Source organism: Salmo salar, chromosome 15 (assembly GCF_965601325.2).
Source record: "Salmo salar chromosome 15, fSalSal1, whole genome shotgun sequence".
Lineage (NCBI taxonomy): Eukaryota > Metazoa > Chordata > Actinopteri > Salmoniformes > Salmonidae > Salmo > Salmo salar.
This window is the reverse complement of record NC_138305.1, coordinates 102,715,076-102,736,416: the sequence shown is the minus strand read 5'-3', so window position 1 is coordinate 102,736,416 and position 21,341 is coordinate 102,715,076. Positions and strand designations below refer to the sequence as shown.

The 21,341-nt window shown below is 46.7% G+C and overlaps 2 protein-coding genes across 4 annotated transcripts in view; one reads left to right on the top strand and one right to left on the bottom strand.

The window, feature by feature from the left end:
- pparb2b (peroxisome proliferator-activated receptor beta2B) overlaps positions 1–4,298 on the bottom strand; it is a 28,209-nt gene extending 23,911 nt beyond the window's left edge. The window contains exons 1-2 of one of the 3 annotated variants that reach the window (XM_014147249.3): positions 3,788–4,298; positions 1,417–1,843 (exon numbers count right to left, since the gene is read on the bottom strand). In XM_014147249.3, the coding sequence (XP_014002724.2) occupies positions 1,417–1,786 (370 nt within the window). In that variant the 5' untranslated portion in view covers positions 1,787–1,843; positions 3,788–4,298. 3 annotated transcript variants of the gene reach the window in all.
- Positions 4,299–5,277: 979 nt separating this feature from the next.
- Positions 5,278–21,159, top strand: LOC106572796 (differentially expressed in FDCP 6 homolog). Its single transcript, XM_014147275.3, has 10 exons — positions 5,278–5,457; positions 9,369–9,509; positions 9,640–9,825; positions 10,247–10,474; positions 11,944–12,199; positions 12,360–12,658; positions 14,966–15,132; positions 18,935–19,133; positions 19,307–19,397; positions 19,972–21,159. Exons 1-10 carry the CDS (start codon positions 5,362–5,364, stop codon positions 20,166–20,168), a joined length of 1,860 nt encoding a protein of 619 aa, XP_014002750.1. The 5' UTR covers positions 5,278–5,361; the 3' UTR covers positions 20,169–21,159.
- The last annotated feature ends 182 nt before the right edge of the window (positions 21,160–21,341 follow it).

Genomic DNA, 21,341 nt, shown 5'->3' with positions numbered 1-21,341 from the left:
TCCACAGCATATGCAAGGGAGATATGTATACTGTAGCTAAGAAAGTAATACTAAGTGTATGTTGTGTAGTAAGCTGTTAATAGCCCATGTGCCTCACCCTAATAGTTTGGTCTATTTTCACCAATGCGGTATTGTAAACACATCGTTCGTAGCCGGTGTGTGATTGTTTGCAGACTTTTTGCACAGCTTTGACAGTGCTACTGATAGTAGTGGTGGCGCTTGGCTTGCACGTGCAAATTCAGCACACACAACATTCTATAATAGAAGTGCTATTTGACGTGTCTAATTAAATTCTTATTTAACACAGTGTTATTTGACACGCAAAGACCTAAACTGCATTCGATGTGCCTCACCCTAATAAATGTGTCTATTTTCACCTACTGTTCTATCTTGGTGGTGCACTTGTAGCCTAAAGCCTGTTTTAGAGAAATGTAATCATCAAATATTGTAAGAGCTCTCACTGTCTACTTATATGCCCCCTTTGTTTATCCTAAGGTTCTGACTTTGTGTACAGGGAGTACACTATAAGAACGGCCCATGTCTTGAACTCTGTCGCTGTACATTTCAAAAGTGCTAAACAAGTAGTTATATTGACTAAGTCCGTCCTAGCTCGCTCAATGTCTTAATCTAAATTACGGATTGCCTTATCCGCTTGTTGTCCCCTTATGCCATAGGTTATACATCTCAAGTGTCAGTAGAAACCACATTTGTTTAAGCATGTGTTTTTTTTAAAGACAGTAAATGAGGCTGAATGAACTGTTATGCTGCCAGACAAGGCTCCGCTGATAGCCAAGTATAGCAGTGGCAAGGTGTTGGGACTGCTGTTAGGACAGCTTTATGAAGGCCCTAACAGTTTGTGGCCACCGTTTGTCACCGTCACCGTTATAGTGCAATTAATGTATTGTTTAATGGTGTGTTGTGTAGTGGCTCTGCTGGCATGTATACCACTTTTTTTTTAATCCCCACCAAGATTTACTCAAATCGCCACTGAACCTGACAGACTTTGACAGGATCTGCAGAGAAAAATGGGATAAACTCCCCAAATACAGGTGTGCCAAGCTTTTAGTGTCATCAAAGAATACTCGATGCTGTAATTGCTGCCAAAGGTGCTTCAACAAAGTACTGAGTAAAGGTCTTAATACTTATGTAAAATTTCCATTTATTTTGTATAAATTTGCACAAATTTCACACTGTCACACTGTGTGTAGATTGCTGACAAAAAAAAAACAATTTAATCCAGCTTAGAATAAAGCTAACGTAACAAAATGTGGAAAAAGTAAATGGGTCTGAATACTTTCAGAATGCACTGTATTCACTATATAAGTCCAAAATATTACAATGAAGCATATCACCTCCCGTAAGGCTTTACGTCTTATTTTGAATATAACCAAAGACATGCATTTCATTTACTCTTACCTGTATAGTTGGTAGCAGCAGCTGGACTGTCTTGTCTGCGGTGGCTGGTCTTCACCTTCTCCAGTCTCTCCTTTTCCCCTCCTTCATTCTGTTGGCTGCCAGTCCCATTCCATGATCCCCTCAAGATGGGGGACCTCGACCTTGCCACCCCACTGCCCTCCCCAACCCCCAGCTCCTGCACGTCTCCAAAGTCAGAGGCCACTACCTCTACCTCCTGTGCAGTCCATATGATATCAGCTGCTGTGTCCAAGGTCTGTGGAGAGTTTGGGCCACACAGGGGAAATGTGCCTGTGCTGTTAGCCCCAGGCCTAGTCTCCCAATTCACCTGTTCAAGGTGCTCAGGGGAAGGTAGCTGCTGTAACCCATCCATGTCTCCTTGCCTTCTGGTCAGGCTGCTAAAGCGCTTCTTCCCCGTCTGTCATGATTCCTATTCATGTGACGAACCGGGTAATTATTCAACATCAACCCCATATAGGCCCATCTCAAAACGAAACCCAGGTAGTGTTCTTTAAGCCAAAGTGTAGCAAAACATTTTGAACCCCCCCCCCCAAACGTCCTGGTAGTCCCTCCATGTTTCAGACAGTTTTCTTCAGTTTTGGTGCCTATTTTTTTAAATTACCTTTAACTAGGAAAGTTAATTAAGAACAAATTCTTATTTACAATGAAGGCCTACCAAGAGGCAAAAAGCTTCCTGTGGGGATGGGATAAAAAATAAATAAAGGCACGCATCACAATAAGAGACACCACGACAATACATAAAGAGACGGAAGACAACACAGCATGGCAGCAACACAAACATGGCACAAAACATGTGTGAAGTGAACATGATTACAGTGAATGTGGGAGCAATGTGAAGGTTAAGTGTTGTAATTGTGTGGGGGGAGGACGACGACATAGTGCAGCATTTGTTAGAAGTTATTAGGGATTTGTTGTTTTTATTTTCATGGTAGTACAGAATTGGGCAGATAATGATTGATCGTACATTCCAGCATAGTAGGTGGCGACATGCACTTAAAATGATTGTTTGCATACCGCCATGATATCGAAGGAGGAGTAAATGGTGACTGTGCTTGAATCTGAAAGTGAGGCAAATTAAGTGTGTGATAATGAATGGAAAAGTGAAAACAAAAGAATGGAACAAAACAAGCATAAGTTGTAGAAGACAAGGGCCGGTCCAATAACGCATTTCTTATTGGGTAGCGTTTTCTAGACAAGGAGTTTAATTTGGGAAATCCATTTGTAATATTCAGGACTGTGAAGAAAGCAGTGGGAAAGGTGGATTCAATCAAGGTGACTAGAAGCAGCCTGGTTTTGGTTAAATGTGTTGAAGAACAGAAGAATCTGTGAATGGAACATGTAACTGTGGTGGGGATCATACTCCAGACTTCCTTGAGCGCCCAGTTAGGGTGAAGGAGGTCAAGGTGTCAAGGATCAGCAGATCTATGTGGAGGCGGTGAAGAGAGTCAAAGGGGCAAGAGACAACAGTGTTGAAGATATGACAGTGGATGCATGGCAACCAGTTGCTAGTGTTAAATCAATCGAGTGATCTGGATACACTAATTGTGAAAGTGGCATTTATAGCCACAGTAATGAATTGTACAGCACACGTGTTTAATTAGTCGGGTATCATATCTGCAGCCGATAAGTTTTTGCGTCTCCAAGACTTCCCGGCAGAAGCACTACAGGGACTATTGTCGCTAGATGTCCCGCCCTCACAGGCTTCTGAGCCTGTTGAGAACGGATTAGAATTAGTTTAATGCAACAACAAAAAATATTTTATTTAATTAATTTCTCTTATGATCGTTTGTATGATATTTTACGTAAATGTTTTATAAGCATCAACCAGTGGATCTTGCGCCGGGTATACTATACAGAGACGGCCAGTGATGTGGACATTATGCAGTGATATATAAGGAGCGTTGGAGACAAATCTGATGGCCGAATGGTAAAGAACATCTAGCCACTCAGCACCCATACCTGCTGATCTATAAATTACATCTCCGTATTCTGCTGTTGGCTAATCATTAGACACTTGTGTTAAAATCATGACAGGTAACGTTGGAATGAATAACAAATTACATGCAATTCCATAGCTCAAGACATGCATAAAAAAAAGCAGAATAACAAAAAAGTTAATTAAACAGTATTTTAACTATACAGTAGCTAACTAGCTACGTGGAAGCAATAATCCTAAACGTTTTTTAGTTTAAGTACAGATAGATAGCTATGCTAGAGGCCCAGTTGCAGAACGCAAGCTCCCGAATAACTTTGTTTTTGTTTTGGGGAACATGAGTTAGTTAAGCTAACGTAACATGGTAGCTAACTAACAGTTTGGGTTATCACTAGCCTGCCTTTGTAAATCCATTCTTACCTTTATCAACAGCCTTGCTTGCTTTTCCAAAGACTGCGTGGGTGAGGTGTAAAGTTACTAACGTTACGCCGCGTCCATAACCACTTGATTCAATTGGTTGTTTGCTAACAGTTAGCTAGAAAGCTAACTTTAGCACTCTGAATGTTGCTAATTCATCTGTCAATACTGTCGTGTAATCCATCCAATAGTCTGTATTGAAAGTTTGCAGCGTCTTCTGGTGGCTGGCTAGCTACAGTACCTCGGGACATGAAACTTTTAATGAGTTCTTGCTAACAGGTAGTTAGTTACCAGCCTAGTGTCAACTTTCTCTGTACACCCACCTATCTCTCAGCAGAGCGCCCCTGGACGTTCAACCTGCCATGTAACTTCGCACATTTGGTTACACTGGAGTGTATAGGCTTTAAGGCAGCGGTGTCAAACTCATTCCACGGAGGGTCTCTGTCTGCAGGTTGTTTTTTCCCTTTCAATTAGGACATATACAACCATGTGAGGAGAGTTATTGGATAACAACTGCCGTTAAACCCCATCGCAGAAGAAGAGTTCCTTACTAATTAGTGACCTTATTTAATCAGTCAAGTACAAGGATGGAGCTAAACCAGCAGACACTCAGTCCCCCTCCAGTGGAATGTTTGACACGTGCTTTAGGGTGTCATAAACTCCTCTGGTGATATTCATAAATCAATGTGTTGGCCTGTATAGTATGGGGTCATAAATAATCCAGGGGGATTGTGACTATTTCATTTGCCCATTTAATTCAACAGCAAATATGTGCCAAATGGCTGTGTTGTTCTGGCGTATTTCCAGCGTGTGACTGACATTGTTCTCCTGCAGATACTGAAAAGTAGCACTGGCAAGCTGGTGAACGAGACTTCACATACAGAATGGTTCTCTTTAGCTCAGTTGGTAGAGCATAGTGCTTGCAACGCAAGGATAGTAGGTTTGATTCCTGTGACCACACATATGTAAAATGCATGCACACATGACTAAGTCGTGTTGGATAAAAGCCTCTGCTAAATGATCCCGCAGGTGAAGAAGCTGGATGTGGAGGTCCTGGGCTGGTGTGGTTACACGTGGTCGGTGGTTGTGAGGTCGGTTGGACATACTGTCAAATTCTCTAAAACAACGTTGGGGGGTCCCTAGCATAAGGTGCACTTGTGTAATGATCCACTGTCAATTGGATGGATTATCTTGGCAAAGGAGAAATGCACACTAATAGGGATGTAAACAAATTTGTGCATAAAATTGGAGAGAAATAAAAATGTTGTGCGTATGGAAAATGTCTTGGATCTTTTATTTCAGCTCATGAAACATGGGACCAACACTTTACATGTTGCGTTTATATTTTTGTTCACTATATTAAAGGAGTACGTCAGTCTCTGTTATTGGACCCTTACACTACAATGCCCCGCCAGCAGGTGGCGCAACTGAGACCGACTGGTTTTTTAGTGCAGTCAGCACAGCAGGGCCCCACAGTCAAAGCACTACTGGGTGTGGGTGGCTCAAGAAGCTATCACAGCGTAGGGGCACGTATCGAGAGGAGGGAGGGAGAGAGAGAAAGTTATGCTGCTGTAGACATGGACCTACGCTCAGAGCTCCTCAAGTCTATTTGGTATGGTTTCACTGCTCTGGATCTGGAGAAGAGTGGGAAAGTGTCCAAGTCTCAACTCAAGGTGAGCACCTGGATTAATTTTAGGCAAAATTGATGGGATTTTACTAAGGGTTTTGGCCCCATGTTTTAGGAGCACCGTCTTCTAACCAAGGCACCCAGCTCTCTCATTTCCAACCTCATGAGGATCTTTATTGGGGTAGCTGGAGTCATCCAATAATATATAGTAATCTGGGTCAATAAAAATATACTTTTGACATTAGTGAAGATGAGCAGAACTGGTCCTGAATAACTTGATATGCTGTATATGTTTGCTAGATGATATATGGTAGATTTTCTGCTGATCTTCATCTGATTAGGTGTATTTCCTGGTTGAGCAAACCTTCATGGCACATGCTCTGTGTGTGACAAGTTATTAGCTGATTGTTTTAGTGTTGTAATAGGGCTCGCAGTGGTAACTATATTTTTCCCATGGGGGGAGAACAACACTGATGATAGTGAAATAGTGCACAGTAGGGGCAGTGTGTGAGCTGGAGAGTTACAGTTTGCTCTGCTTTTCTATGAATGGAAGGCCTCATCACCAAGTTGTGACCAGGCTGGTCCATGATGTCACCACATGCAGTGCAATTGGTACTGTGGCACTGAGCACGACCAGAGAGCTGGTGAATAGTACTTGTCACCACATCGCCACCTGTACTACAGTTCACGTACATCTTCAGTGCTTATTGATATGAACCTGAGTGCCAGTGTGTTGGTGCTAGCATGCCAACTCCCTGTCACGCTGTTTGGCTTGACAATGAACAGTGGAGTTGGCCAGAGCACAAACAGACCTCGGACCAGGCTATATTGTTACATGGTGTAGGACCAGTCCCACGCTCCTCCATCGAGCTCCATGTTTCAGCCATGTGCTCCTGGCCTGGCTTTCACTATCAGAACCTCGTGACTAGACTTATCCCTGTCATGCTGGCACTGGCAGACTGGTCTGGAGTATGGGCCAGTCTAGAGACCAGGGAGTCAGGTTCATAGAGGCTGAAGGTCCCCAGGCCACACAGGTCTTAGTGTTCTTTAAAATTAATAAATGTATATTACTAAACTGAACAGAAATAAGAAGAAACTGTATTATGAAACTAATATAAATGATATAAAAATCTTTGGAGTACTTTAAATGAAATTGTGGGCAGAAAGACTAATTCAACTCCATGTTTTGTTGAATCACAGGGCACATTCATCACATGACCTTCTGATATTGCCAATTATTTTAATGACTATTTCATTGGCAAAGTGGGCAAACTCAAACATGGAATGCCAACAACAAACTGTGAGCCAACATATTCATGCGTAAAATATCTAATAATGAAAGAAAGCATTGTAATTTTAAATTCTGTGAAGTTAGTGTGAGAAACCATCTGGTATTGACAACTTAGCTGGAAAGCTACTGAGGATGATAGTGGGCTGTATTGCCACTCCTGTTTGTCATATTTATTATCTGAGTCTGGAGAAAAGTGTTTGTCCTCAGACCTGGAGGGAAGCCAAAGTCATTCCGCTACCCAAGAATGGTAAAGCAGCCTTTACTGGTTCTAACAGCCGACCTATCAGCTTACTGCCGGCTCTTAGCAATTCTTTGGAAAAATAATTACCCCACTTTCAGCATGCTTATGGAGAAGGGCACTCAACATGTACTGCCCTGACACAAATTACTTATGATTGGCTAAAATAAATTGATAATAAGAAGATTGTGGGAGCTGTACAGTTAGACTTCAGTGCAGCCTTTGATATTATTGGCCATAACCTGTTGTTGAGAGAACTTAAGTGTTATTGCTTTACATCTGCTACCATATCATGGGTTGGGAGCTATCTATCCAATAGAACAGAGGGTTTTCTTTAATGGAAGCTTCTATTGGATAGATACCGCAAGGCAGCACTCTAGGGTCTTTTACTGTTCAACAAAGCCTGTGTGTCTATGTACGCTGATGATTTAACATTATACACGTCAGCAACCACAGCTAGTGAAATCACTGTAACCCTAAAACAAAGAGCTGTGGTCAGTTTTGTAATGGGTGCTTAATAATAAACTGGGTCTGAACATCTCTAAAACTAAGAGCATTGTATTTGGTACAAATCATTCCCTAAGTTCTAGACCTCAGCTGAATCTGGTAATGAATGATGTGGCTGTTGAGCAAGTTGAGGAGAGTAAACTTCTTGGTGTCAGCTGAGACCGTAAAGTGTCATGGTCAAGGAATATTGACTCAGTTGTTGTGAAGATGGGGAGAGGTCTGTCTGTGATAAAGAGATGCTCTGCTTTTTTTTAACACCACTGTCGACCAAACAAGTCCTGCAAGCTGTAGTTTTCTGGAATCATCTCTATTGCCTGATGATATGATCGTGTGCTGCAACTAAGGACCTAGAAAATCTGCAGCTGGCGCGGAACAGAGCAACACGTCTTGCCCTTCAATGTAGAAAGAGGGCTAATGTCAACAGTATGCATGTCAGTCTCTCTTGGCTCAAGGTAGAGGAGAGATTGACTGCATTCATTCTTGTTTTTGTGAGAAATATTGTCAAATTCAAACTTCCCTGTATAATCAACTTACATATAGCTCTGACAGACATAACCCACCAGACACAGTCCTCAAATCCAGAATGAATTCAAGGGAACGCACCCTATTATGTAGAGCCATGATGTCACGTCCTGACCAGTAAAGGGGCTGTTTGTTATTGTAGTTTGGTCAGGGCGTGGCAGGGGGTGTTTGTTTAGAGTGTTTCGGGGTTGTTTGGGTTATGTTCTATGTTAGTGTATTTCTATGTTATTTTTAGTTGGTCTATCTCTATGTGGTGTTTATTGGGTTGACCTTCAATTGGAGGCAGCTGCTTCTCGTTGCTTCTGATTGAAGGTTCTATTTATAGGGGTGTTTGTTCTGTTTAGTTATTTCCTGGTTTAGTGTTTGTTGCACCTGACAGGACGGTTTGGAGTCGTTTGTTTTGTATACGTGTTTATTTTGTTTTCCTTCTTCAAATAAAAAAGAAGATGAGTATACATTTTCCCGCTGCGTTTTGGTCAACTCCTTATCACAATTGTGACACATGATCACATGGAACTCCTTCCCATCTCAAATTATTCAAGCAAACAGCAACATTTGCTTTAAAAAATGAAAGATAAAACACCTCACAACACACCTCTCCCCTATCTGACCTAAATAGCTCACATGTATATGTACCAGTGTACAGTATGTATGCGTGTAACTGTCCAGAGGAACGTTTGTTTCCATTGTGCTTATTTAAAATGTGTGTAGTTAAATGTTCTGTATTATGTCATATCTTATGTTTTGTGTGGACCCCAGGAAGAGTAGCTGCTGCTTCAGCAACAGATAATGGGGATCCCAATAAAATCCTTGGTTCAGTTGTGAGAAGAAGAGTGAGTGAGGGAGGAGAGGAGAGGAGTGGAGAGGAGAGGAGGACAGGATGTGGTGATGATGTGTCAGAAAATGAAGGCTGAGTTCTACACGGGTTTACTGAGTCTCTCTCAAAATAAGATAGATATCTCTCAACTTCTATTTCAGTAAGGTCCAGTAATTTATTATTATTTTTCATGAGAGCATCCTTAATCTTTTCAGAAAGTCTAAATGGCAGTTGGAACATTGTTGTGTCAACACAAGAAGCTCTCTTGAAGTAACCCAATAGATATTTGACTGAGTAAATCACACATGCCTGGTCAGCAGATTCACTATATCCTTCTCCTGTATTCTGACGTGATGGGTACATTATACACGTTTCCTCTAAGACTAAAATACTGCAATGATTCAGTTTTTGTGTTTCAGGTCCTTTTTAAACTGTCAAAGTATTTCATGTTTTTTCTGTCTGACAGAGACAAGTCTGTACAAGGTTTATAAACAGATCTTGGCCAGATACTAATATTGACGTCTGTTACGTTCAGTACTTGTTCAAACTCATCCATATCTACCTGTTGTCCATGTGTTTTAGGTTCTGTCCCATAACCTGTGTACGGTTCTGTCCATCCCCCACGACCCAGTAGCTCTGGAAGAACACTTCAGGGATGATGATGATGGACCAGTCTCTAGCCAGGGGTACATGCCTTACCTCAACAAATACATACTGGACAAGGTAATGAAATGCACGCAGACACACCCTAGTTTAATCTGTAAACATGGTACTGTACCATCATGACAATAGCTGAGTTTATGTTTTTGTTAGTCTCACTCAACATTGTGTGTATTATGTTTCCTGCACACAGGTAGAAGAGGGCTGTTTTGTCAAGGAACAAGTAGATGAGCTTTGCTGGACTCTCACTGCTAAGAAGAACTACAAGCCGGGGAAGGACAATAAGAACGTGTTGCCAGGGAAAGATGCCTTTAGTCTCTGGTGCCTGTTTAACTTTTTGTCAGAGGACAAATACCCTCTGGTTATGGTCCCAGATGAGGTGAGTTCAACTTCACCATCCTGTCCTAGTATTTACCTGCCAAACCTCTGAAAAAAATAGCAGACTTGTGATCCACAAGTGTTTCTTTGCCCACTGAATGTGGTTTCTTTATATGCGCAGTAAATGTGGGCTTGCATGTCACATAGCTTCTGGTTTCCTGTAGTCTGTTTTTCACAACCGCTGTTGGCAGTGTTATAATAAGCTACAGGCAGCTTTTAGAGCAGAGCACAGCGCCTCTGCGTGAGAACCAGCAGTCAAGGTTGTTTCACTAAAAACAAAATGGAGGAGGTTACCTTATCAATCAAAAACAATACATTTCACTGGTGGCAAAACAAGTGCAAGGCAACCATTCTCACCACAATATACATTTCAATGTATTTTTATATGCCAAATATTTGTGCTCCACACTTTATTTGTTCAGGTGGAATACCTGCTCAAGAAGATGTGTATGGCCATGAGTGTTGAGCTCAACTGTGTGGAGCTGGAGGACTTCATCTCCAAGGATACAGTGCAGCAGAATGGTTTCACTGTCTGGTCCTTCCTGGAGATGATGAACTCTGGGAAGGTAACTAGAGGCATGGACCAGGAAATCACCAGCATGGCCATAGAGGAGGTGTACAGGGAGATAGTTGGTGATGTCCTCAAAGAGGTAGGTTACCTGAAAACAATAGAGCAGTATGGTCTGTCTGTCTCTCAGCCGGTCCCACATCGCTCCCTATCCCTCCCGCGTGGCCCTAAAATCTCGATGTTAGCATGTCTGAAGGGATATGTACACTCATGGGCCAGTTTATTAGGTACACCACCCCGTTCATGAAAATGGTTCGCTCCTACAGACAGTGAGTCACGTTGCCGTGGCTTGTTATATAAAGCAGACAGGCATAGAGGCATTCAGGTACTGTTCGATTGAATGTTAGAATGGGCAAAACGAGTGACCTAAGCAACTTTGAGCTTTGGTGCCAGATGCACTGGTTCCAGTATCTAAGAAATGGCCGGCCTCCTGGGCTTTTCACACACGTCAGTGTCTAGGGTTTACCGAGAATGGTGTAACAAACAAAAAACATCCAGTCAGCGGCAGTCCTGCGGGCTAAAATATCTCGTTGATGAGAGGTAGAAGGAGAATGGCAAAAATCAGGCAAGCTAACAGGCAAATAACGGCGCAGTACAACAGTGGTGAGCAGAACGGCATCTCAGAACGCACAACTCGTCGGTCCTTGTCACAAATGGGCTATTGCAGCTGATAGGTTCCACTCCTATCAGCTGAAAACAAGAAGAAGTGGCTCCAGTGGGCAGCCATCACCAACACTGGACAACTGACAAGTGGAAAAACTTTGCCTGGTCAAACAAATCTCAGTTCCTGTTGCGTCATGCTGATGGCAGAGTCAGGATTTGGTGTAATCAGCATGAGTTCATGGCCCCATCCTGCCTGGTGTCAACAGTACAGGCTGATGGCAGAGTCAGGATTTGGGGTAATCAGCATGAGTTCATGGCCCCATCCTGCCTGGTGTCAACAGTACAGGCTGGTGGCAGAGTCAGGATTTGGGGTAATCAGCATGAGTTCATGACCCCATCCTGCCTGGTGTCAACAGTACAGGCTGATGGCAGAGTCAGGATTTGGTGTAATCAGCATGAGTTCATGGCCCCATCCTGCCTGGTGTCAAAAGTACAGGCTGGTGGCAGAGTCAGGATTTGGTGTAATCAGCATGAGTTCATGGCCCCATCCTGCCTGGTGTCAACAGTACAGGCTGATGGCAGAGTCAGGATTTGGGGTAATCAGCATGAGTTCATGGCCCCATCCTGCCTGGTGTCAACAGTACAGGCTGGAGGCGGTGGTGTAATGGTGTGGGGAATGTTTTCCTGGCACACGTTAGATCCCTTGATACCAATTGAGCAACATTTTAATTCAGGTTGTTCTGGAGGCAAAGGGGGGTCCAACCTGGTACTAGATGGGTGTACCGAATAAACTGGCAACTGAGTGTATAAGCTGTGTAGTGATGTATCTTCCACCATATTGCTGCCACCACCTTAAAGATTTGCAAACATTGGTAAGGGCAAAAGGGGATGTCTCAGTGATATGTTGTTCTATGTCAATAATGTGTGTGTTGACTTTGTCGCCTCCAGGGGTATGTTTGGAAGAAGGGTCAGCTGAGGAGGAATTGGAAGGAGCGCTGGTTCACCCTGAGGCCCGGTACCCTGGCCTACTACACCAGTGAGGACCGCAAGGAGCGCCAGGGAAACATCCCTCTGGACGGGGACTGCTGTGTGGAGGTGCTGCCAGACAGAGATGGGAAGAGGTGTATGTTCTGTCTGAAAACTCTCTCCAAGACCTATGAGATGAGTGCCTCAGACACCAAGCAGAGACAGGAATGGACAGCAGGTCTGTGGGCCATGTTCTTCTACTCAGTGATCCCTCCCACTAATAATGCATTCACTCCCAATAGTCTTCAGACTCCTCTAAGAGTGAATATATAATGTGAACCCTGTGTGGAAGTACTATTGTACAACTTGTTACAGCCTATCCCCCTCCCTCCCCACAGCCATTCAGACAGCCATCCGTCTACACACTGAAGGGAAGACCTCTCTCCACAAGGACCTGAAGCTGAAGAGGAGGGAGCAGAGGGAGCAGCGGGAGAGGAGGCGGCTGGCCAAAGAGGAGGAGCTGCAACGTTTTCGGGCCCTCCAGGAGGAGAAGGAGCGTAAACTGGCCGAGCTGGAGCTACTGAAGGAGGCACAGAGGCAGGCCCAGGCTCTCCTGGAGCAGGACGAGATGAGGAGGCGTCAGCAGCATGATGAGATGCAGCAGGCCCTGGAGGTGCAGCTCCGCGAGGCAGAGGAGGTGAAGACTGGGAGAGGGAGACGGTGGAAAAAAGCGATAACAAAGGGAGGGAGGTGGTGAGGACAGAGGAAGGGAGGGGAGGTAGGCGGTGAGGACAGAGAGGGAGGCGGTGAGGGAGGGAGAGGAGGGAGGTAGGCGGTGAGGACAGAGAGGGAGGCGGTGAGGGAGGGCGGGAGAGGAGGGAGGGAGTCGGTGAGGACAGAGAGGGAGGGAGGAGAGGAAGGTGGTGAGGACAGAGAGGGAAAGAGGGAGGGAGGACAGAGAGGGAGGGAGGAGAGGGAGGCGGTGAGGACAGAGAGGGAGGGAGGACAGAGAGGGAGGGAGGACAGAGGGGGAGGGAGAAGAGGGAGGTGGTGAGGACAGAGAGGGAGGGAGGACAGAGAGGGAGGGAGGACAGGGAGGCAGTGAGGACAGAGAGGGAGGGAGTCGGTGAGGACAGAGAGGGAGGGAGGGAGGGAGGGAGGGAGGAGAGGGAGGGAGGGAGGACAGAGAGGGAGGGAGGACAGAGAGGGAAGGAGGAGAGGGAGGCGGTGAGGACAGGGAGGGAGGGAGGGAGGGAGGGAGGACAGAGAGGGAGGGAGGAGAGGGAGGCGGTGAGGACAGAGAGGGAGGGAGGACAGAGAGAGAGGGAGGGAGGACAGAGGGAGGTGGTGAGGACAGAGAGGGAGGGAGGACAGAGAGGGAGGGAGGAGAGGGAGGCAGTGAGGACAGAGAGGGAGGGAGGACAGAGAGGGAAGGAGGAGAGGGAGGCGGTGAGGACAGAGAGGGAGGGAGGGAGGGAGGGAGGACAGAGAGGGAGGGAGGAGAGGGAGGCAGTGAAGACAGAGAGGGAGGGAGAGGATGGAGGGAGGTGGTGAGGACAGAGAGGGAGGGAAAGGAGGGAGGGAGGACAGGGAGGGAGGGAGGACAGAGAGGGAGGACAGGAAGGGAGGGAGGGAGGACAGGGAGGCGGTGAGTACAGAGAGGGAGGGAGAGGAGGGAGAGAGGCGGTGAGGACAGAGAGGGAGAGAGAGGAGGGAGGGAGGGAGGCGGTGAGGACAGAGCGGGAGGGAGAGGAGGGAGAGAGGGAGGCGGTGAGGACAGAGAGGGAGGGAGAGGCGGTGAAGACAGAGAGGGAGGGAGAGGAGGGATGGAGGGAGGGAGGCGGTGAGGACAGAGGGGGAGGGAGGCGGTGAGGACAGAGAGGGAGGGATGCCGTGAGGACAGAGAGGGAGGGAGGCGGTGAGGACAGAGCGGGAGGGAGAAGAGGGAGGGAGGTGGTGAAGAAAGAGAGGGAAGAAGAGGAGGGAGAGGAGGGAGGCAGTGAGGACAGAGAGGGAGGGAGAGGAGGGAGGGAGGGAGGGAGGTGGTGAGGACAGAGAGGGAGGGAGGGAGGTGGTGAGGACAGAGAGGGAGGGGGAGGAGGGAGAGGAGGGAGGCAGTGAGGACAGAGAGGGAGGGAGAGAGGGAGGTGGTGAAGAGAGGGAAGAGAGGAGGGAGACGGTGAGGGAAGAGAGGAGGGAGACGGTGAGGACAGGAAGGGAGAGGAGGGAGGTGGTGAGGGAAGAGAGGAGGGAGACGGTGAGGACAGGGAGGGAGAGGAGGGAGGCGGTGAGGACAGGGAGGGAGAGGAGGGAGGCGGTGAGGGAAGAGAGGAGGGAGACGGTGAGGACAGGAAGGGAGAGGAGGGAGGTGGTGAGGGAAGAGAGGAGGGAGACGGTGAGGACAGGGAGGGAGAGGAGGGAGGCGGTGAGGACAGGGAGGGAGAGGAGGGAGGCGGTGAGGGAAGAGAGGAGGGAGACGGTGAGGACAGGGAGGGAGAGGAGGGAGGCGGTGAGGGAAGAGAGGAGGGAGACGGTGAGCACAGGGAGGGAGAGGAGGGAGGCGGTGAGGGAAGAGAGGAGGGAGACGGTGAGGACAGGGAGGGAGAGGAGGGAGGCGGTGAGGACAGCTAGTAACAGGAAAGAGGGAGAGGGTGAAGGGAAGAAAGGAGGAGTGTGGTTATAGCACCATAAAGGTTCCAATGAGAACCTTATGAGCATGGTTCTTTTATATAACCTTAAAACAAGTTCTATATAGCACCAAAAAGGGATCCGCTATGGTTATGAGCCAAGTAACCCTTTTTTGGCAGTGTATAGAACCTTCTGTTTTGAGTGTGTGCTTACCTGTGTCAAGGAGGAGGAGGGTGGCGGTTGTGTTGTGTGTACTGTGGAGGATGGTTGGTGCAGATTTAGAGTGGGTGACAGGGTGTATAGTAACACTGGTTATGCTGATCACGATGCACTGGGCTAGGTGTCTAGATCTTCTATGCTGTGTGTGTCTCTCCAGTCGCGGGCCAGCATGCAGGCAGAGATGATTCTGAAGGAGGAGGAGGCGGAGCGGCAGAGGAAGAGGATCAAGGAGCTGGAGGGGTTGCAGACGAGTCTGGAGGAGGCCTTGCACCAGGAGATCAAGGCCAGACAGGACGAAGAGGTCTTTAGATACGCACAGACTGGGTAGGGTGCTGCATGCGCACACACACAGTATTCTTCTTCAAACATATTCTCTTCCATAGACAGGCTCAGTTAGGGCTAGCAGTCGGCATGTGAAAACGCATCCACTTAGCATGTACAAGCTGCATGTCTTTTTAATTACATTTACATTTAAGTCATTTAGCAGACGCTCTTATCCAGAGCGACTTACAAATTGCTGCATTCACCTTATGATATCCAGTGGAACAACCACTTTACAATAGTGCTTCTAAATCTTTTAAGGGGGGGGGGTTAGAAGGATTACTTTATCCTATCCTAGGTATTCCTTAAAGAGGTGGGGTTTCAGGTGTCTCCGGAAGGTGGTGATTGACTCCGCTATCCTGGCGTCGTGAGGGAGCTTGTTCCACCATTGGGGTGTCAGAGCAGCGAACAGTTTTGACTGGGCTGAGCGGGAACTGTGCTTCCTCAGAGGTAGGGGGGCCAGCAGGCCAGAGGTGGATGAACGCAGTGCCCTTGTTTGGGTGTAGGGCCTGATCAGAGCCTGAAGGTATGGAGGTGCTGTTCCCTTCACAGCTCCGTAGACAATCACCATGGTCTTGTAGCGGATGCGAGCTTCAATTGGAAGCCAGTGGAGAGAGCGGAGGAGCGGGGTGACGTGAGAGAACTTGGGAAGGTTGTACACCAGACGGGCTGCGGCGTTCTGGATGAGTTATAGGGGTTTAATGGCACAGGCAGGGAGCCCAGCCAACAGCGAGTTGCAGTAATCCAGACGGGAGATGACAAGTGCCTGGATTAGGACCTGCGCCGCTTCCTGTGTGAGGCAGGGTCGTACTCTGCGAATGTTGTAGAGCATGAACCTACAGGATCGGGTCACCGCCTTGATGTTAGTGGAGAACGACAGGGTGTTGTCCAGGATCACGCCAAGGTTCTTAGCACTCTGGGAGGAGGACACAAGGGAGTTGTCAACCGTGATGGCGAGATCATGGAACGGGCAGTCCTTCCCCGGGAGGAAGAGCAGCTCCGTCTTGCCGAGGTTCAGCTTGAGCTGGTGATCCGTCATCCACACTGATATGTCTGACAGACATGCAGAGATGCGATTCGCCGCCTGGTTATCAGAAGGGGGAAAGGAGAAGATTAATTGTGTGTCGTCTGCATAGCAATGATAGGAGAGACCATGTGAGGATATGACAGAGCCAAGTGACTTGGTGTATAGCGAGAATAGGAGAGGGCCTAGAACAGAGCCCTGGGGGACACCAGTGGTGAGAGCGCATGGTGCGGAGACAGATTCTCGCCACGCCACCTGGTAGGAGCGACCTGTCAGGTAGGACGCAATCCAAGCGTGGCCGCGCCGGAGATGCCCAACTCGGAGAGGGTGGAGAGGAGGATCTGATGGTTCACAGTATCAAAGGCAGCAGATAGATCTAGAAGGATGAGAGCAGAGGAGAGAGAGTTAGCTTTAGCAGTGCGGAGAGCCTCCGTGACACAGAGAAGAGCAGTCTCAGTTGAATGCCCAGTCTTGAAACCTGACTGATTAGGATCAAGAAGGTCATTCTGAGAGAGATAGCAGGAGAGCTGGCCAAGGACGGCACGTTCAAGAGTTTTGGAGAGAAAAGAAAGAAGGGATACTGGTCTGTAGTTGTTGACATCGGAGGGATCGAGTGTAGGTTTTTTCAGAAGGGGTGCAACTCTCGCTCTCTTGAAGACGGAAGGGACGTAGCCAGCGGTCAAGGATGAGTTGATGAGCGAGGTGAGGAAGGGGAGAAGGTCTCCGGAAATGGTCTGGAGAAGAGAGGAGGGGATAGGGTCAAGTGGGCAGGTTGTTGGACGGCCGGCCGTCACAAGATGCGAGATTTCATCTGGAGAGAGAGGGGAGAAAGAGGTCAAAGCACAGGGTAGGGCAGTGTGAGCAGGACCAGCGGTGTCGTTTGACTTAGCAAACGAGGATCGGATATCGTCAACCTTCTTTTCAAAATGGTTGACGAAGTCATCCGCAGAGAGGGAGGAGGGGGGGGGGGAGGGGGAGGAGGATTCAGGAGGGAGGAGAAGGTAGCAAAGAGCTTCCTAGGGTTAGAGGCAGATGCTTGGAATTTAGAGTGGTAGAAAGTGGCTTTAGCAGCAGAGACAGAAGAGGAGAATGTAGAGAGGAGGGAGTGAAAGGATGCCAGGTCCGCAGGGAGGCGAGTTTTCCTCCATTTCCGCTCGGCTGCCCGGAGCCCTGTTCTGTGAGCTCGTAGTGAGTCGTCGAGCCACGGAGCAGGAGGGGAGGACCGAGCCGGCCTGGAGGATAGGGGACAGAGAAAATCAAAGGATGCAGAAAGGGAGGAGAGGAGGGTTGAGGAGGCAGAATCAGGAGATAGGTTGGAGAAGGTTTGAGCAGAGGGAAGAGATGATAGGATGGAAGAGGAGAGAGTAGCGGGAGAGAGAGAGCGAAGGTTGGGACGGCGCAATACCATCCGAGTAGGGGCAGAGTGAGAAGTGTTGGATGAGAGCAAGAGGGAAAAGGATACAAGGTAGTGGTCGGAGATTTGGAGGGGAGTTGCAATGAGATTAGTGGAAGAACAGCATCTAGTAAAGATGAGGTCAAGCGTATTGCCTGCCTTGTGAGTAGGGGGGGAAGGTGAGAGGGTGAGGTCAAAAGAGGAGAGGAGTGGAAAGAAGGAGGCAGAGAGGAATGAGTCAAAGGTAGACGTGGGGAGGTTAAAGTCACCCAGAACTGTGAGAGGTGAGCCATCCTCAGGAAAGGAACTTATCAAGGCGTCAAGCTCATTGATGAACTCTCCAAGGGAACCTGGAGGGCGATAAATGGTAAGGATGTTAAGCTTGAAAGGGCTGGTAACTGTGACAGCATGGAATTCAAATGAGGAGATAGACAGATGGGTCAGGGGAGAAAGAGAGAATGTCCACTTGGGAGAGATGAGGATTCCAGTGCCACCACCCCGCTGGCTCGATGCTCTAGGGGTATGCGAGAACACGTGGGCAGACGAAGAGAGAGCAGTAGGAGTAGCAGTGTTATCTGTGGTAATCCATGTTTCCGTCAGCGCCAGGAAGTCTAGGGACTGGAGGGTAGCATAGGCTGAGATGAACTCAGCCTTGTTGGCTGCAGACCGGCAGTTCCAGAGGCTGCCGGAGACCTGGAACTCCACGTGGGTCGTGCGCACTGGGACCACCAGGTTAGAGTGGCAGCGGCCACGCGGTGTGAAGTGTTTGTATGGCCTGTGCAGAGAGGAGAGAACAGGGATAGACAGACACATAGTTGACAAGCTACAGAAGTGTTGTTTCTTGTATTATTGTCTCTTGTGTCTTTAGAGAACTGTTTCACTTTGATATCCTTTTTCTTCTGTCCTGATTTTCTCTTTCTTTTCTTCTGTTAACTAGATATTCTTTGTTGTTCTTCGTTAGCTAGCTAGCTTCTTCCAAAAGAGTCCCTAGCAACTGCTTAGCAACTGGTAAACAATTCAGCTAGCTAAGATAACTACAATTTTATGAAAAATAGTTATTTTTCAAAAGCCTATCTTCTTTATGAGCACAGCACACCACAGGGAGACAGATGGTGGTGAGAAGCTGATCAGTGTTGAAGGGTGGGCTGTTGCGTTAGTGAGGTTCCTGAGGAAGTAGAGTTTTTAGCAGAGGAAGTTGTCTAGCTACAATCTGTTGGATATGTTGACAGGGTGTGCTTGGGGCTCTGTCTCAATCTTACATGATCTGACGTGTCCTTCGATTCATTTCCTAAATCTCCAGCAGATCCTGCTATATTTACTGACTACTGTATGCCCTGTCTGTTTTTACTTGCCATGTTTCTAAAAAACCTTGACTCTGTATTGCCCAGTTTGCTGTCTGAGGAGGAGGAGAAGATGAAGGCCCTGATGGCCCTCCAGGACGAGCAGGAGGAGTACATCCGGAAGACCCAGAGAGAGAAGCAGGAGCTGAGGCAAGAGATGGAGAACAAGACCCGGGCTCTGGAGGAGGCCCAGCGGCAGCTGGAGGAGGTCAGGGCCAACCGACACCGGGTCGACCAGGACGTTGTGGTGAGTAGGCTACCGTTATCAACACGCTCACTCCTTCCCTTCACAACAACACTGGATATTTAGATTGGGCTTAATTATCAACACTAACGTCAATGTGATTAACAGTAGAGCCTCATACATGTCTGTAGTGTAAATTTGTTCCATATGTCTCAATCTCCCTTGTGTCCTGATAGGCTGCCCAAAGGAAGCTTCGCCAGGCCAGCACCAATGTCAAACACTGGAATGTTCAGATGAACCGGCTGATGCGTCCAGTTGGACCAGGAGGTATGTCACACACATTGATATGTTGCCATTTTGTCAAATGTTCAGCATTGTGTGAGGTAATGAGGTCACGAGTGGGCACACATTTCCTTGTGGTTTGACATTTAACTATGCACAAAGAGCAGGTAGCGAATTAGGCATGTGATGTGCAGACCTACTGTACAGTAGTAGGTGTATGCTAAAGGTGATGAGAAATGTCCCTCTTTCTCTGTGAGGATGCAACTAGGTTTTGACAACCTCCTTTTAGTGTACTTCTTTCTTTAAGCATAGCGTTGATAAGACTTACTAGTGCATTTCTGTGTTACTCATCATATTTTCTACTGTAAACCCGTGACTTTAGCATCCCTCGTCTTTGACACAGTAGCTTCTAACCTAAGGTACACTGATGATTTACCTGTCAACAACCACTGTTCTCATCCATAACAAGATGACTATGTCAGATTCACCAATCATCACTTTTGAATAATTTACCAAGATATACTTTGTTACAATGTGGTCTTGTCCACCAAGAACAGTACAGTAGGCTAAATGTTTGTGTTTTTCTGTATCCTGTTCTTGCTGGAATGGTTCCATTCAGAGAAGAGATCTTCTGGAGGATCGTTCTCCAGTTTCCAGATCCCGTCTCAGAGAGATCCGGGCCTGCGTCTGAGACAGCGGTCAGAGGAGCAGGATGATGAGAGCAAGGAGAATGTGGACAGCAGTGGTGCAGGGATAGGCTGTGAAGGAGAGAGACGTCTCTCCCAGACCTCTAACGGAGGCATGGACATCCCCTGAGAGGATATGGTTCTTCTCCTCTAGAAGGGAAAACTGTGTGTTTCGTTTGTGGTTTTTGTAATGGAAAAGGTGGAAAGACTGAGCAAGTATGAATTCATCTTTTAGGTGGTGTCAATGTCTAGTTGACGGAAAAGCATGGATGGGATAAAGCAATCGTCAAGATACATGACATTAGTCATTTAAATATTCTTCTCCCACCAAGTTGGTAGTAAACAATTAGATGCATCATTGGTAGTAAATGTATTATATCAATAGTATTCCATCACAGCATCTCACGGTATGTTGATAACAAGTCTCCATGTTTTAATGAAGAACAGAATGACCACAAGTGTTTTTTGTTGTTGTTGAGAATTTCTTCTCAAAGATCACAAGATGAAGATTTCTTTCCTCTCACAAAATGAATTCTGTAAATATATTTACTAAATTAGTCTAGTTTTTTCTCTTCTCTCCCTCTTTGTAATGTCAGACAGACAGGTAGACAGACAGACAGTGGTATTAATAAAACATGGAGAGTACTCTCTACCAAATGGGTACAATATGAAAACAGAGAAGAGTGATTTGTAGAGTAGAAATTAATGCAAACAGCTTCTGTGGTCTCTTTATTTCCTGTTTCCGGAGTCAGTTTAAACTTTACACACATGTAGAAATGTAAGCTCGGGGGCCAGGTGCGTACCCTGTGTGTGTGTGTAAACTATGTAGACGTTGCATTTTCCCAATCCTTATATCTCCTCAGTGTTTGTGTATTGTGTGACGAAATTAAGAACTAATTCAAGGTATTATCCTGCTTTATTTTTTTATACTATAATAATTTAATGGATGTGACAATATGTACCAAAAAAGTGTTAAGAGAGACACCTTCTGACCAAAAAGGACAATTACAGGAGAGATTTATTGCAAATACGTATAATACAGTAGGAATGACATTATTGACACCCTTGATAAAGATGATAAAATAAATTATACAAATACTGAGCTATATTATATGCTAAAATGTTGTTACAATTATTTTATACTAATACAATTGCACAGAGAAAGAGATTTTGTTTAACAATTTATTTTGAAATCTCAGAGGTAGGCATTGAAGACATGCTAAGACATGCTAACGGTAATGGTGAAAGGTTAGCATGTCTTGGGGGTATGATCTTTGGCCCTCTGTAACTTTCTCACTCATCA